This window comes from Perca flavescens, chromosome 9 (assembly GCF_004354835.1).
Source record: "Perca flavescens isolate YP-PL-M2 chromosome 9, PFLA_1.0, whole genome shotgun sequence".
Classification (NCBI taxonomy): Eukaryota; Metazoa; Chordata; class Actinopteri; order Perciformes; family Percidae; genus Perca; species Perca flavescens.
In genome coordinates, this window is record NC_041339.1 from 322,210 (window position 1) to 338,370 (window position 16,161).

The 16,161-nt window shown below is 39.9% G+C and overlaps 1 protein-coding gene across 2 annotated transcripts in view; it reads left to right on the forward strand.

Annotated features, from left to right (window-relative positions):
• sned1 (sushi, nidogen and EGF-like domains 1) overlaps positions 1–15,856 on the forward strand; it is a 28,530-nt gene extending 12,674 nt beyond the window's left edge. Inside the window, exons 9-32 of one of the 2 annotated variants that reach the window (XM_028588319.1) lie at positions 915–962; positions 1,059–1,166; positions 2,622–2,714; positions 2,838–2,972; positions 3,331–3,450; positions 3,750–3,866; positions 5,016–5,159; positions 5,580–5,753; positions 5,875–5,988; positions 6,085–6,198; positions 6,305–6,418; positions 6,510–6,626; positions 6,781–7,068; positions 7,202–7,376; positions 8,059–8,171; positions 9,173–9,451; positions 9,807–9,948; positions 10,058–10,140; positions 11,460–11,558; positions 11,897–12,013; positions 14,610–14,697; positions 14,840–14,919; positions 15,018–15,045; positions 15,176–15,856. In XM_028588319.1, coding sequence (XP_028444120.1) covers positions 915–962; positions 1,059–1,166; positions 2,622–2,714; positions 2,838–2,972; positions 3,331–3,450; positions 3,750–3,866; positions 5,016–5,159; positions 5,580–5,753; positions 5,875–5,988; positions 6,085–6,198; positions 6,305–6,418; positions 6,510–6,626; positions 6,781–7,068; positions 7,202–7,376; positions 8,059–8,171; positions 9,173–9,451; positions 9,807–9,948; positions 10,058–10,140; positions 11,460–11,558; positions 11,897–12,013; positions 14,610–14,697; positions 14,840–14,919; positions 15,018–15,043 — 2,888 coding nt within the window. In that variant the 3' untranslated portion in view covers positions 15,044–15,045; positions 15,176–15,856. The remainder of the gene's footprint in view (positions 1–914; positions 963–1,058; positions 1,167–2,621; positions 2,715–2,837; positions 2,973–3,330; positions 3,451–3,749; positions 3,867–5,015; positions 5,160–5,579; positions 5,754–5,874; positions 5,989–6,084; positions 6,199–6,304; positions 6,419–6,509; positions 6,627–6,780; positions 7,069–7,201; positions 7,377–8,058; positions 8,172–9,172; positions 9,452–9,806; positions 9,949–10,057; positions 10,141–11,459; positions 11,559–11,896; positions 12,014–14,609; positions 14,698–14,839; positions 14,920–15,017; positions 15,046–15,175) is intronic. The other variant, XM_028588320.1, reaches the window with a different exon arrangement.
• The last annotated feature ends 305 nt before the right edge of the window (positions 15,857–16,161 follow it).

Consider the following 16,161-nt stretch of genomic DNA (forward strand, 5'->3'; position numbering starts at 1 on the left):
TCGGGGTGGTAGGGGGTCAGCCACAATCTTTCCAGCACGTTTCAGAGTCCTAATGGCGTAAAGGTCATGGAGTGGCGGCAGATTGCAGCCAATCACCTTCTCAGCTGACCAAATGACGCTGCAGTCTGCCCTTGTCCTTGGCAGTGGCAGCAGCGTACCAGATGGTGTTGGAGGATGTGAGGATGGACTCGATGATTGTCTTTGGACAAGATTGACAAGACTGTGGCATATGTCTGTTTGTCCATCCTCCTATATAAAGCTAACAATATATTCAGATTTTATTCAGACATTAACATAAATGCATGAATAAACATAAACATTTTTGACAAAAAATCTTTTAGATTTGCTCAGTCTGTGCTTTTTGGTGGACAAACTATGTAATGGCATCACTGTTCCTAAATTACAGCAAACATACAGTATGTGCAGTTTCTTGATAAGATAAAATGGATTATTATTTTTACCTTAATATTTTCTCATATGCTGTATCACATCTTTCTCACTTACCTGTAGTTAGTGATATGTAGCCATGCAGATAGTTTTGGGTTTAATTGCTCAGGTGTTAAGATATCTGTATGATTTCTGCTGCCAACTCAATACAATGGAGGTGAATGGCATTTCAGTTTTTATTGGGACTTTTCCTTTTGTAAGAAGTGTTAAACATGATGTATATGGATTGACCCGAACACCAGGGACAGTCTACTCATCTTGTTTTTTAATTTTGAATGTCATTTTTCAATGCTGACTCAACTCTGTTTCCTTCCATTGTATTGTTGTGGCAGCACATGTCTCCAAGACAGTTATCTAACTATTTGCATTGCTGAATACTGTACCACGAGAGGTAAGTGAGGAAATGTGTTTTGTGGTTATTTAAATGAACCAACCCTTTAAAGCACATTCTTATCTTTCTTTTTCAGAGTTGGAGGTGCTTCAGGACAATTCAACTGAGGCAGAAAACCAAACAGGTAAAAGCATGTACCGCTACAACTTAAGATTTGCCAATTTCTTTCACATACAGTTTAAGTCTTAAACCACAGCCTGTCATGCTTTTCCATATGCAGCCTTGTGTGAAGAGGAAGATTGCAAGAAGCATCAGATTTGTGAATACACCAGCTCGGGAATCTACAACTGTACTTGTGCTCCAGGCTTCTATGGTGACGAGTGTGAAGGTATTGTACACTCACTGCAGGCAGCTGGGCAGGTAGAGAGTAGACCGGGGAATTTAAAGAGGAGCTGTGCTATGCCACAGGAATTTGGAGCTCTGCCCTGGAAGAGGCTGCTGTGATGATGGATTATTGTAATTATCAAAACTGACACGGCCTCGCCCAGTTTACTACGGGAACCAGTCGCTTGATGTTGTGAATAATTGTTTTATAGCACATTTTATTAGTTTATCAACAAGAGGAAGTGCTTTGTCTAGACTTAAAAAGGCCTCTTTATGAGTCAAAGCTGGTCTTTGGTATTCAGGTCATTTCTTCAGACAGAGCTGTTGAAATATGCATGCTTCCACACTGCTACTGGCTCCTCTGGAAGTTGGCCAATGCACCACACTATAGTTTAAAGCACAGCTGCTGCTTGCATAACCATAGGGCAATTTGAACACAAAATATGTAAATGCTATCATCCTAATTCTTCATACCTTCCTTTCATAAATGCATATTAAGTAATGTAATTTTATGTTTAATGTCTGTGTCACATTATATTTGTTTTAGGAAATAACTAATGAGCAAATTTGAAGCTAATTCAGGCTCCCATGAGAGGTTAGTGTCACCCTCTGATAGCAGTAGTTGCAGGTCCCCCCCCAAAAAAAAACAATCTCTTTAATAGTATTTGAGCTATTGCAAATGCATGCTACTTCTCACCCTTGAGCTGAAATAACTATCAGTGCTTATATAGGCTCTCTTAAATCTCCCAAATACTTTCCTGCCTGGCTCACTTGGAAGGCACAGTGGAAAAAGGAGCATGATCCTTCAAGGAAGAGAAAGTAGAGGGACTCAGAAGTGCCTAATCAGGCTCTCAGATCAAAGGGCCCGGGCCGCACAGGTGGCCAATGAAAGTGGCTCTTGCAAATTAGCAATGCATTAATTGCCCTCGGGGCCATACATTTTGGTCACAAAATATGCTCCATATCATCAGAAAAATAATAGCCTCCACCAAGCTCCTGGGACTTCAAAGGAGAGCCATTTAGCTGTGATACGGCCACGTCCTTTGATCCACTGCTGCAATTAGGAAGGAGAGGAAAATAAAAACATTCTTACAATTTGTAGGGAGCGGATGTGCAGCATGCTGACTGGTAATCTTCTGGTCCTGTGAACTTTGTTGGAAAAGAATAGGGAAAGAGGAATGACAGCAAATCAATACACAGTTTACAGTATAACAGATGAAAGATGCTCAGCATATGGTACACATGTTGAACTTTAAACCTTCTGCCTATGTTTACACTTACAACTGAAAACTTAACATCATTTAAGTACTTGCTTCCAAGTAGCTGGAGCAAACCTTCCAGCTTTGAGCCTCCCTCTCTTACTCACACACTCTCTCTCTCTCTTTCTTTCTCTCTCTCTCTCTCTCTCTCTCTCTCTCTCTCTCTCTCTCTCTCTCTCTCTCTTTTCCTGTGTCTGCAGAGGAATGTCTTTGCCAGAATGGGGGTGTCTGTGTGGACATCAATGGGACTTGTGAATGCCCTTCAGGCTACACAGGACTCTACTGTCAGTTTGGTGAGTATAGTCCTATCAGGTGTCTCGAGCTTTGATGAATGTGAAAGAAAATGGGGATCCCTGTAAGATCACAAATATCTCAAACCAGAAATTGGTTGGTCATTCACAATGCCTTTCTCTCAGAAGTAACCCAGACGCCATGCAGTAACAGCAGGCCGTGTCCTGATGGAGCTCCTTGTTTGGAGTACGGAGGAGCCTACCTGTGTACATGCCAGACTAGTGGAGCAGAGCTAGATCACAAGGACTTCTACCCCTATGGTAAGAGCCTCAGGCACCAACCCAACAACACCGCCCTTTGCACCTATGTGTCATTGCACGAGTAGCTGGTTTCTATAGCGACAAACATATTTTTAAAACACACTGGTCTTCACAAATGTCGTTTTTTATTTCAAAGGGGAATGGTCACATTTACAGTTTACATTTACGATGTGGAGGAAAATTCCAAAATGATTTATGTTGTTGAGTGTTGTGAGGAGAATTTGTATTTGATCCAATCATTAAATGAAAAATAACTTGTGTTTCTTTAACCAAGTCCACGTGTTTGAACAATATGAAAGAGGTTTTAACGTTTCCCAGTGCAATGGAACACAGTCAAGTCTCGGTGTGTGTTTTTCAGTACAGCCCCGATCGGTCTGCGACTCCTCTCCGTGTCTGAATGGGGGCTACTGCTACGAGCGGGATGGAGGCTACACCTGCGAATGCAAATATGGACATTGGGGCAAGCACTGTGAAAAAGGTAATTGATAAAAACACTATCAGAATACCTTCACATGAATTAATGAAGTGCCTTAATCAAAGCATCCCTTAGGCTCAAACCCAACTTTAATGAACCAGGAAACATGCCATTACTCGTAATGCTGCTTGAAAAATTACAATGCCGAAAGGCTTATAATAATTTGTACATATGACTGAGTTATGAGCAATTCTTCTGAATTACGACTTGAATTTCAATGTACTGGAACAGATGTATTTAGTGTGATTAAAAGCTAGAGTGGTCTCTGCTTCAAGGATTCCCTTGTCCCGATCTCTTTCCAGTTAGACTTAATACCTGTGCTTCTGGTCCCTGCCGCAATGGAGGCTCCTGTAAGGAAGAAGCTGGGAGCTACAGATGTGTGTGTCCTTACAGATTCACTGGAAAACACTGTGAAGTGGGTGAGTGCCACCCTTAAGTAATAATATTCAAAACATTTTGTACTCTTTGTGTGAAAGCTTTTGAGTACATCTGTAGTAGACTGCACGGGAAGCAATTGTCTGACACCCCCGCTTTTTGAATGCTCTTAATACCTGTGTCACTGATATACATGTTTGTAAAAAACTAAAGGAACAGAAAACAGAGATTCTACTTGTCAGATCAAAACTAGAAAGACAGAGACTGCAGTCAATGTTTGGTTGTGGTAAGTGAAAGATCTGGGAGTGGTTTTTAAATTTGAATCGCCATTTTAACAAGGTCATGAAAATATATATATATATATATATATATATATATATATATATATATACATATACACACACACACACACACACATAAATATCACTAAAATTGGACAATCTTTTAACTCAGAACAAAGCTGAAATGCTGATACATACAACTCTTTTTATTGGGCTTCCTAAATGGTCTTGAATAAAATTAAAGATAATTCAGGATCCCGCTGTCAGGACTTTGACTAATACTAAAACATATATGTCATATAACACCACTGCTCCTGACATTAATTTTTTTATAAGTGATTTTATATAAAGCCTTACATAACGTAGCACCTTCCTCTATCAGCGACTTACTTTTATTTTATGTTCCAACTCTGATCTTCCACTGCCTTTCTTTTAGACATTCTTTTAGAAGTAGTAGTGTTGTTTTTAATGGCCCTAAATAATGGAATACCCTCCTCTTGGATCTTAGACCAGCAACCTCCTTTGGTGTTTTTAAAAAGAAATTAAAGACCTATCTACAGTACTAGTCAAACATTTGGACACAGTTTCCTATTCACATGAATGAGAAACGGTGTCCAAACATTTGACTGGTACTGTATTTAATGTGGCTTTTAATGTAATTTGGGGTCATTTGTTAAATCTTAATCTTTGTTATTTGGTTGTCTGTTGGTATAGTTTTTGATGTTTTATTGTACTTTTTTGGCCTAAAATTCATGTCTCGTAAACATGTTGGGCTGCATCTTTGCATGAAAGGTGAATTGCCGTGTTGCTGAAATGTGCTATATAAATAAAGCTGCCTTGCCTTGCCTTGCCTATACAAATAAAACTATTATTATTATTTTCAATAATAATTCTCAATGTAATTTCTTGCAGGAAAGCCAGACCCCTGTTCCTCCAGCCCCTGTCTGAATGGGGGGACATGTTTCCACTACATAGGAAAGTACAAATGTGAATGCACAGAGGCCTTCAACGGCAGGCACTGTGAAATAAGCAGGAGCTCAGTACCAATCACTGCAGGTAAGTAGACTGTGTCTCACCACACAATAATGTCCAGATCTCGCTCCGATGCTGAAGTTTGTACAATATTGACTTCAATCGATTGGCACAGGCAGGGGATATCCTGAGCTGTCAAGTGTAAAGATACTGGCTATCCATCTGAAGATAATTTTAGCAGTGTTGCTGCACCGGAGGCCCAACATTCACAGATATAGACCGGTTACAGACTCTATATAAAGTACGACATGGTGATTCATGTCTACACGCTGTAACAGCATGCAGGAGATAATTTTAGGAGGACAAAAACAGAGAGCCTGGATGGAAAACACCTATGTTGCTGTTAGTCTGTTTTGGGTGAGCTCCTTTAAGCCCCAGTGTTTATGAGCTTGTGTTACTATGCAGCCATGCTGACATTTGTCAACGTGAATGTATTCATTGCAGAGTTTGGCTGTGGGCTGCCTCCACAAGTGAAAAACGCAGAGGTCCAATTCTCCTTAACAACACCAGGCTCCATGGCTGTGTATATATGCCACTCAGGCTTCACGTCTGTGCCCAGAGCCACCCAGAGCATCTGTGGTATTCAGGGGGACTGGAGCCAGCCACCCATTTGTGAGGGTCTGTAACACACATGGACACACACTCTGAGTCTTTTAATGATCCCTGAAAAGTCCTAATAAATGAGATTCCAGTTATTGCAACAGTTTATACCCTTTATCTTCATTTCCCATCTTTACAGAGATCAATGAATGCCTATCACAGCCTTGTCTTAATGGCGGTACATGTCGGAACCAGGTCGGATCCTACCAGTGTGAGTGTAATGATGGCTTTAGTGGAAACCGCTGTCAGACAGGTAAAGCCTGATCAAAGTCTTCTCATATTAAATGCAGAAATTCAATGCACCTGTGCACATATGTAGTTCCTATGTTTATGTGTGTTTCGTCTTAAGACATAAATGAATGCCTGTCGGAACCCTGCAAGCACGGGGGGACATGTGAGGACCAGCCTGGCTCCTACATGTGTCATTGTTCTCAAGGCTTCAAAGGCCAGAACTGTGAAATAGGTACTGTGTTCATTCAACCTGTTACATTACTTTAAAAGCATATACATTTGAACATACAGTTTATACAGGACAGCAATACAATTCTACTGTAAATATATGTGTGCAGAGCAGGACGGGTGTGAGTCCAACCCCTGTCTAAATGGAGGTGTGTGTCGGGGTTACAGACGGAATTATTTATGCGTGTGCAAGGACGGTTTCTTTGGGGACCAGTGCCAGATGTGTAAGTGGCTTTGCACTGTCTCGCAAGTCAACAGCACCTAGTTGTGACATGAACCATAATGTACTAACTGCTTGTCTTTGTCACCCCCAAGTGGAGAACCCATGTGTACTGCAACCTTGTGGAAACCGCGGCCTCTGCAGGAGTGACAAGAGAGGGAACTACAACTGTGTTTGCAGAGTAGGACACACAGGCAAAGACTGTGAGAAAGGTCAGTAAGAGTCACACCAAAGTGCACCAGAGTCCAGCTCAATCAGCTTGCTATTTGTCCCCCCATACTCTGTAGCTCATCCTCTGTATTGCAAAGACAACTCTGTAATTATTTAATGTATGAATTTGACATGTAAGGTTGCCACTGTTCCCAGACCTGTTGCCTCCTTCTGGTCTCCATGTGCTGCGTGTGGAGGAGAACGAGGTTGAACTGCGCTGGGATGAGCCGGATCCCTCACACAGCCTGATCAGCGGGTTCATTGTCACTTATGGTCCTCTGGGCTGTAGCAATCCTAAAACAGATTTTCTGGAAAGGCAGCAGTCCACCCACGTCATGCGAGGCCTGGAGCCCGGTCTGCTGTACAACATCTCCACCTTCTCCATCAAGCGTAATGCCAACAACAACGACAACAGCCAGCCTGCCACTGCACTGATACGCACCAGTGAGCACACTCTTTAATGCTGTGGTAGTAAGAGAAGGCTTCTGGAAAGTGTTTCTCTCTTTGTATATTCACATGAGTTTGATTGCACGTTTGCATGCTTGCATGAATTTTCATGTGTGTGTTTCTGTGCTAGGACCTCGGCGGGTGGAGCAGCTGCAGGTGGTCAATGTGTCCTCCTCTGAGGTTTGGCTGAGCTGGCTGGTTCATCATGCAGCAGTCAGCAGGGTGCACGTGTCTCTGTTGCCTTCAGATGGCAGTGAGGCTCGCACTGCCGTGTTCAACGCGAGCACCACTGAGCATACCTTCAGGTCAGGTTCTGCACCGTGCGGTCTCACATTGACAGACCTATCTCCACAGCACTGTGGAGGAAGGTCTGGCAACAGGAGCATACACTTCTGGATAAGTGAAAAAACACTCTGGGTTGTTTGCATTTCTTTAAAGCGGTGCTATGCTCTGGACACAGCGAGCGTGGCTCTGCAAAATAGTCTCGGGAAAGAACTAGTTTAGGTGCAACATTTGCTCTTAGCAGTGTATCGTAAATCTTTATGATCATTTACCGAACGAACCAAGCAGGCCTGCCTTGTTGCCTGATCCAAAGTTTCTTCAAAACTTGCTATTTTCAGCGTGTAATGTTGCTCAGAGGTTGCACTCAACGTTCCTCGATGTGACCAGAGTTTAAAGTAAACACAAAGAAAGCAGAAAGTGAGGGACATCCGGCAGATCTATCTGATAAATGAACTGACGTTCATTTGAAATGTCGTCGATAATCCAGACTATGCACTGTGTTACAAAAGATTAACAATTCAGACATGTACAGACATCCAGCATCCTATACGTATCCACTAAATGGTGCTGTTGAACATGGGTAATATAGCTTTCAGCCACTAGAGGGCACTATTTGATCACATCTTTTGAGGCTCTTAACAGTGCTATGAGGATGATGAGGTCAGGTATCGTGCCATTTTGATGTGTGCCTCTTGTGTTTCCCAGTTCATTACTCCCTGGTCAGATGTACACAGTGGATGTGTTGACTCAAAGTGGAATCAGACCAGATGAGTTTCCCTCCTCCAGCCACTCAGCTGGACCCCTGCAGTTCTGGACAAGTAGGTTACATATCATCATTCACAAGTTATTAGGATGATTATAAATATACATATACATATAAAGACTAGTCAACTCAAATGTAATGTAACCTCCCTGTCATGTCTTTTCTTTAACCTCATCCCCTACATCTCAAACAATCAGTACTCAATGTTCAATGCTAGCACACTTAAATGGATGTGTAGCATATTTAAAAAGCTTGTAATTAGTCATTGATAGTCATTTGTACAAGGCATTTATAATTAGTGGGTAAATGTTCCATTACCCACTATAACCTATTAATAATAAGTATAAAGCAATATTAAGCTTGAAGAAATATTAAGCAAACTAAAATTGAGAAAACTTTATAAGGAAAAGGTTGAGAAAGAAATGCATTTTATATTATTATATCATGTAATCATGGTCTTCAAATTGCTGGACATTCTGGTCTGTTTGAATGTAAATTACTAGAGATATTAATATGCAAGGTGTTTGGATTAGCTCAGTTTTTGTTAAGAGTGTTCATTTTATATATGATATTGTGTGTTTTGTGCTTTCCTTTTGTTTTCTCTTTCCTCTGCACAGTGTGTAATGTAAGTAGTCAGCCCATGTGGATGGGGCAACTTTGTGTCTGTGTCAAAAAAATTAATTTGAGTGTGGTCTAGACCTACTCTATCTGTAAAGTGTCTCGAGATAACTCTTGTTATGATTTGATACTATAAATAAAATTGAATTGAATTAATAGGAAGGGATAGTTCTGCTTTTAGCTGGTAGGCATGCATGTAGCTCAATCTTGTGATAACGCTTCTAGTGAATTGGCACTTGACAGACTAAAGTTAGCCGCAGCATACCAGTCCAGCTAACAAATCATTTTAAAGCACAGTGCAACACAATGATGGTGTAAAGTTGAGAATCAATCCACATAAAGTAAAACAAATTGTTACTGTAGTCAACAATTGCATTAAGAATATGTTTAATGCTATCCGTGAAACAATCTGAGTATCTACATGTGTTATTTCCTCAGGGCCTCTCCCGCCACAGAACCTCTCCCTGTCACATGTCACCACTAACTCAGCACTGATCACCTGGAGCCGCCACCCGAGAAACGTCCCAGATGGCTTTGTGGTCAACGTGACCCGAGGGTTGAACACCAGGAGTCGCTTCCTGCCCAGTGGGAAATTAGGATCATATACCCTGCGTGAACTGACACCAGGACAGCACTACTACGTGGCTCTCACATCCGTGAAAAGCACTGGGCAGGAACAGATCCACAGCATACCTCAACACTTAGCCTTCACTACCTGTAAGAAAACAAAGGATTCTCATATATATATATATATATATATATATATATATATATTTTATTTACACAAACACATGCCATTAGGTGGAGGAGTTTTCACACAACATTTCAGCATCACCATTGCACTGCACATTACCATGATGGGTTGCTGTACAAATTGTGTCTCTTGTGTTGTCAATGTTGATGCCATGCATAGCTAACATGGTTGCTGAGCAGGTATAGGTAGTATGTTTGCAATGCAACATAAACTATTTGTCCAAATGTACAATTTGGCTTCACTGAATCTACACAATTTCATATGATTGCAAATGTGTGAGTTTTAAAACAAATTCTGTATACATTTCCTTTGACCCAGTGCCAATGGGGGCAAGATCAGGGAGAAGAGAGAGGCCAACCGGGACTGGACAGGGGACTCAGGTCGGACGCATACTTCCCCCATCTCAGCCTCAGGAACTGGGAGTCACAACAGAAACACACAACTCAGAGGAACTGCACAGGTACATGTAGAGTGTTGATGATTTTTAAACATATAGAATGGTAAGACTTTGTTTGCACCTGGTAATTCAACCACGATGCTAAACAGTTAGCATGGTTTCTACGTTGCAGATACACAGAGCTCATTGACAGAAGGGGAAAGATAACAGCCAAGTTCACTCAATTGCCTCGAAAAGCCATTCGACATCGTACTAGTAAGTACACGTATGAGCAGTGGTGGAATGTAACTAAGTACTGTACTTAAGTCCAAATGTTGAGGTAGTTGTACTTTCCTTGAGTCTTTTCTTTTCATGCCACTTTCTACTTCTACTCTGCTACATTTCAGAGAGAAATATTGGACTTTTTACTCCACTACATTCATCTGTTACAGCTTTAATTACTAGTTACTTTACACATTAAGATCTTTGCACACAAAACACATGTAGTTTATAGAATATGATCTTTTATTAGAAAGGAAACTACCTAACAATATAACGGCCTACAAGTCAGGTACAGCTGAACTGATTAGACCATTAAACAATTAGTTGATTGACAGATTTTTTTGTATATTTTCCTGATGATACTTAGATAATTTTACTTAAGTAACATTTTCAATGCAGGACTTTTACTGTAACAGAGTATGTTTACAGTGTGGTATTAGTACTTTTACTAAAGGATCTGAGTACTTTCTCCACCACTGCGTATGAGCAAACATGTGATTAACATTTAGTAAGTCACTACTGTAACACTGTTTGACATTTTTTCAAAAACATTGCATGCGTTTATCCAGTATTTCCAGCAAAAAGTAATGCTGTCATGTTGCCATAACTACCTATTAAAGTAAGTGATTTTGCTTCTAAAGCCAGATGAGTTCAGACATTACTGCATCCTCTGACATCTTAAACTAACATGCTACGCCAACATATTGAAACAGTTGTGGTTGGCTCAAGATGTTCAAACAATGAAAACGTATCTTATTTGCTTATCTTGATGCAGATGGAATAACTTAAGCCATGGTCTTATAACCATATGGTTGTAACCGTGGCCTGTCTGGATGAAATATAGGTAGTCCTCTAATGGAAACTGGACCTGTGTGCTCTCACACAAACAGACCCACGATATCTGACACATGTTGTCCGCTTTATCAGAAAACAAAAACTTTCAGGAATAAACTTTTTTCTTTCTCTTAATTGTCAAATGATCATGATGATTTTTGTCGTGTATTTTCACTTAAGGCATCCCAGTGCAGAGGCTTATAGCCCATAGCCTCAACAGAAACATAACAACTGTTAAACAGATGTTATCATGTGCTCCTGAGAATAAGCTTCCTTTCTAGAATTGTTGGGCCCTTTTTAATGATGTTACGCCCATCATGTCATAATATGATTTTGACCATTTTGTCAAATCAGTAATGTCATGTTCCAGTCATGTTCCAGGCTGAGGAATGTTCACCAAAACCTTAAAGTCTCTTAGTACCATGTCTACATTTAGTCTTTTTACGCTGATTCATGACAGGAAATGTTTTGCCTTGCAGAACCTGACCCACCAATTAGATTAGAGAAGATGGAAGAAACAACAAACAAAATCAGCCTTGCACTAGAGATTCAAGAAGAAGGTTTAAGAGCGAAGCCTGGTAGGTGTTTTGGTGGCACATCTGCTCTTGTAATTGATCCCAGCTGATGTGGTGCACATACATTAGATTCATTACTTGAAAAAGACTACTTAATATATAACTAGTCTTTAGACATGTTATTTATTACTAGTGTTGTGTGTTTTTGCCAAGCGCTGTGATTGAAATATCAATGAGGATGCTAACCTTGAAAGACAGGATGTTACATTGAGGAAAGCAAAAAAAATAATAGAGGAGGGAAGTGGTGTAACAGCTGTAGCTAATGTTGAGTCGTGGGTCTGAAACTTGAGCCCCCTTCTCATTTAGTACTGTGGATGTTGATGACAGCTGTTGTCTTTTAGAGTTGCCACAGGACTGTCGCAGTCTGCCCTGCCAGAACGGGGGCACATGTGTGAATGGAGGCGACTCCTTGGTCTGTGACTGCGCAGCGGGGTTCAAGGGCAGACAGTGTGAACTGTGTAAGTTTATGTGCTTCCTCTCTACACTTACACATACACACGGGGTGGGTCCAGTGAAAGTAGGCTGCTGTTTGGCAAATGTACTGGATAGACAAGATTTAAAACACATGGTTTCTGCAGGGACATCATTTTTTCTCGTAAACATCTGATGTACAAGTTGATAAGTAAAGTCAGTAATATCCATGTAAATCCATCCATCCATTATCTATATCCTATCCTATGTGGCATTAGGCAAGAAGCAGGGTACACAGATGTAAATGTTATTTTTAAAACATAACTATAAAGTATTCATTTCAATTCAATTTTATTTATAGTACAGTTCATAACAAGAGTTATCTCAAGACACAGATAGAGTAGGTCTAGACCACATTCTATAATTTACAAAGACCCAACAATTCCAGTAATTCAGTATTCAATATACAGTATTGTACTATCTCCCTTTCCTTAACAAGCTTAAGAATCTACAGCTACGTTAGCAGTTTCGTAAGGCTGCACTTAACATCAGCATGCTAACATGCTCGCAGTGGCAATGCTAACATGCTAGCACATCATCTTAGCATGTGTGGAGTTGCATGTTCTCCCTATGTTTGTTCGATCAGCTGGACTAGAAGCTATATGAATGCTTGCTAGGATCAGCCCAAGTCCCCCGTCACTCTGGTCAGGATAAATGAGGTCTGGAAGGATAATATAATGCCATTTCAAGTGAAAACAATACAACCCCTTTTTGATTTTTTTCCCCAAAAGGCATTACATGTATTAATAGCCTTCAAGCCCACTCAAATAGGTATAAACCTGCTTCTCCAAAGAGGTTTTGGTAAAATATGTCTGCTCACCAGCTGTGTGTATGTCACGAGTGCAGGATTTACAGTCCTGTCTTTGTGTTTTCTCTCAATGTAACTGTAGCATTTCAAGGTGTGAATTTACAGTACATTTTAAATTAGATTTGCATGACATCATGTAAACTGACATAGAGCACTGAGCTATGTATAGACCTCTGGTTTCCTAAAAGCAGGAAACACGCTCCACTGACAGTTGACCCTTCTGACATTTCTAAATGGCTTGGTTAACTTTGAGGCCTAGGGGTATGAATGTACAACATGAATACACTGTCAACGAAGGCACAAAGCACTCTATTATTTGCACCACGTTCCTGTCTTTTTTTCAGGGAGACAGTGTAACATTATTAACGTCTTCTGAATTTTCCGGGGGCTGTATGAGGCAGCAGTATATTATCTGGCAACAATATCCTTCTTTCTTCTGATTTGATTCCATCTGTCTTTCCTGTGTCTCACTGGTTCATCTTCAGCCAAATTTCAAGAGCTCATTTCATTTAGGCTCAAATTAGTCTGGCTCAATGAATGCAGCATTGCTGGGATAAAGCCTGACGCGCTGGATGGATCTATTTTCCCCCTATTCTAGAATAGATAAGCTGACACAGCGCTGTGGAGATAGCAATGCGAGACTAGGCTCAAATAGCTCAAAATGACCGAAATTAATAGCACACAACAGTATTATTAATGAAGAAAGTGGGTTCCTGTCTTCATAAGAGAGGCTTATTTCTCTTAAATAACTCAAATCCCTCAACAGTTTAAATTCCCAAATCTTTAGATGACGGGAATCTCTCCAAGTACACTTGCATTTAAGATCTACTGTACAGTTATGCCACCAGCTTGTATTAAATGTATCTATGACAGGCTGTAAAATTGAACATTGCTACTACAGTACTGCTTTATATGGATGATACAGTAGAAATGAATTAGCTACAGTGTACTATGCCTTATTGAATTAATGATCATGGAAACATGTTTAGATTTATCAAAGTAGTTGATTATATGCTACCAATATTAATGCATAGATACAATTCTAATTTAGGAGCATGAATAACATGTCATTTCTTGCTCAACATGAATGGATTTATAGACATTATTTAGATCATTGGTGTCTCCTCCGTTAGAAAATCACAACCTCCTGTAAAAACAACCTTTTCACTTATAAAACAAATGAATTGTTTTTGTGAGTTCCAGAATGAAATGTGTGTGATTGTTGTGTGCATTGATACTTATTAGCTTAGTGTCATTATAATAAGCTTGCATGTATATACATGTATAAACAGTAGCTTGATGAGTCTGCAATAATAACCATTTTAAAATATCAGTGGACTTTGTATTGGATACACTGGCGGAGGTATAAATGGATGTCTATCAGATTGTTTTTTACTTAATAAGTGAAAAAGTGTAGTTGCTATAAATGAGAAAAGTCACTGCAGATGAAGGATTATGGACTATTTGACGTACAATAAATTGCCTCGGTAGCACTAAAATCTGAGCTTTTTAAAAGCGTCTTTAAAAGTAATAATTAGATGAGGTGATGAAGCTGTGTATGAAAAGGCACTGGAGATACCCTCGCCCCTTTAGAGTCCTTTAACCTAAACATCCAGCGGCAGATTGTTTAAACATTCCTTTCCTAAAACCATTCATCAGCCAGAGAGAAGGGCCTAGCTCCATCCCACTTGACTCCTAAACCATCCAGCAGACTTTTCCTTGCAGATAATACTTCAAACATTCATACCTTCTGTTGTGTGACCCGCTGTATGCAGTGTGCCAGCGAATGCCGCACCCCTGTACCCGTCTCTACTCTGAAACGAAGAGTGTGCCTGTCTGGGAGGGTGGAGTGTGCCACTACCTGTAAGTCATATATTAGGCACAGTTCTCCTGTTCTGGCCTTGCATGATCATCATGACATACTGTTTTGTCTCAATTTCAAAGCTGGAGAAAAGCAGAGATTATACTTGTAACTAATCATGCATGTTTTTTTTATTCTACGCAGGTACAAAAGGACATATAAAGTACAGCAGGATGTTTGTTATCGAGAGATTTGTGAACCCATGCCTCCAAAGAAAAGTCAGAGTGAGTTCAAAAAGCTGTCTGAATAGTGTTGAAGTTGTTTTGAACAAATAAATCAATGCAATTATTTTCAAACACTTTTTTATTAACTTGCTTAACAGGCAGAAGAACAGGAAGACAACAATAAAGGTTATTTGTTTTTTTTAATACAACCAATATAATGATATTTTTCCTCCAATCACAAAATGGCTCTGTCTGCAACTAGAAAATTGCAAGATTTTCAACATTTATCATGCAAATGTTTTTCTTCTTTTTCTAGAGCACTTGGATACGGATGAAAGGACTGTCATCACTGTCGTGTGAAAAACCTAACTTCAATTTTGGTGTTTATAATCTACTTGAAGTAACTGATTATGGTCATTTTTGTGCTGAGAAACCCTGTCGGAACCTACTGTAACATTTTAGAAACCGATCATCATTCATCTGAAAATAAGGTCGTGTTTGTTCATTCCTGAGAGCCGTGTTTGTATTCTATTCTTCATGAGAGGACTTCAGTCAATCAAATGAAAAATGGCCCACATCATTTATCATTTGTGCGATGTGTGATGTGTGTGATGACTGGTTTTTCACACAAACACATACGTACAGTATGCAAATATTAATGTTAAGCAGTCCGTTGTACTGCACGGAGACCTTATATACCTCATTTCCATGTCCGTGCTGACACATTAGGAGAGGTTTATATTATTTGTGATTCAGCTGCAGGTTTTGTCCCTCAGGGAAATAACTGTAGAGTGTTCCGAGTCCCAATCTTTCCTTATACCTGCCCCCTGATCTCCTTATAAACATGATGGGAATTGTATGTTTTCTCCACACTCCATAAATTCATCTCTTCCTCCGACAATGGTGCACATTATTTTCTGTGTTTACATTTCTTTCTCTGTGTCATAGCTGGCATCACTGCTCGCTATTCTGTAAATAGTGTTTATAGGCCATTTTGTAGGTGAATATTTTAATAATAAAAATGTTAAAATGTTTTGTGCTTCTGGTGTCTTGTTGGGTTAATATTTGTTCCTAGAATACATCGAAGAATGGAAAGTAGACAAGGTCTTACAGTGTCAATTTTACATTCATGCATAGAACCTGCTAAATGTTTCCTTTCAAGCAAATAATAGCTGTTACCAATTATTCAAAGAGAAAGTTAGTTTAAAAGTTGCAAAAATCACCTGATTGGAAGCATATTAACGATAGTTTATCAAGATGAGGCAAGCAAGACCAAAGCCAGCTGTGATGCTTGACAACAGT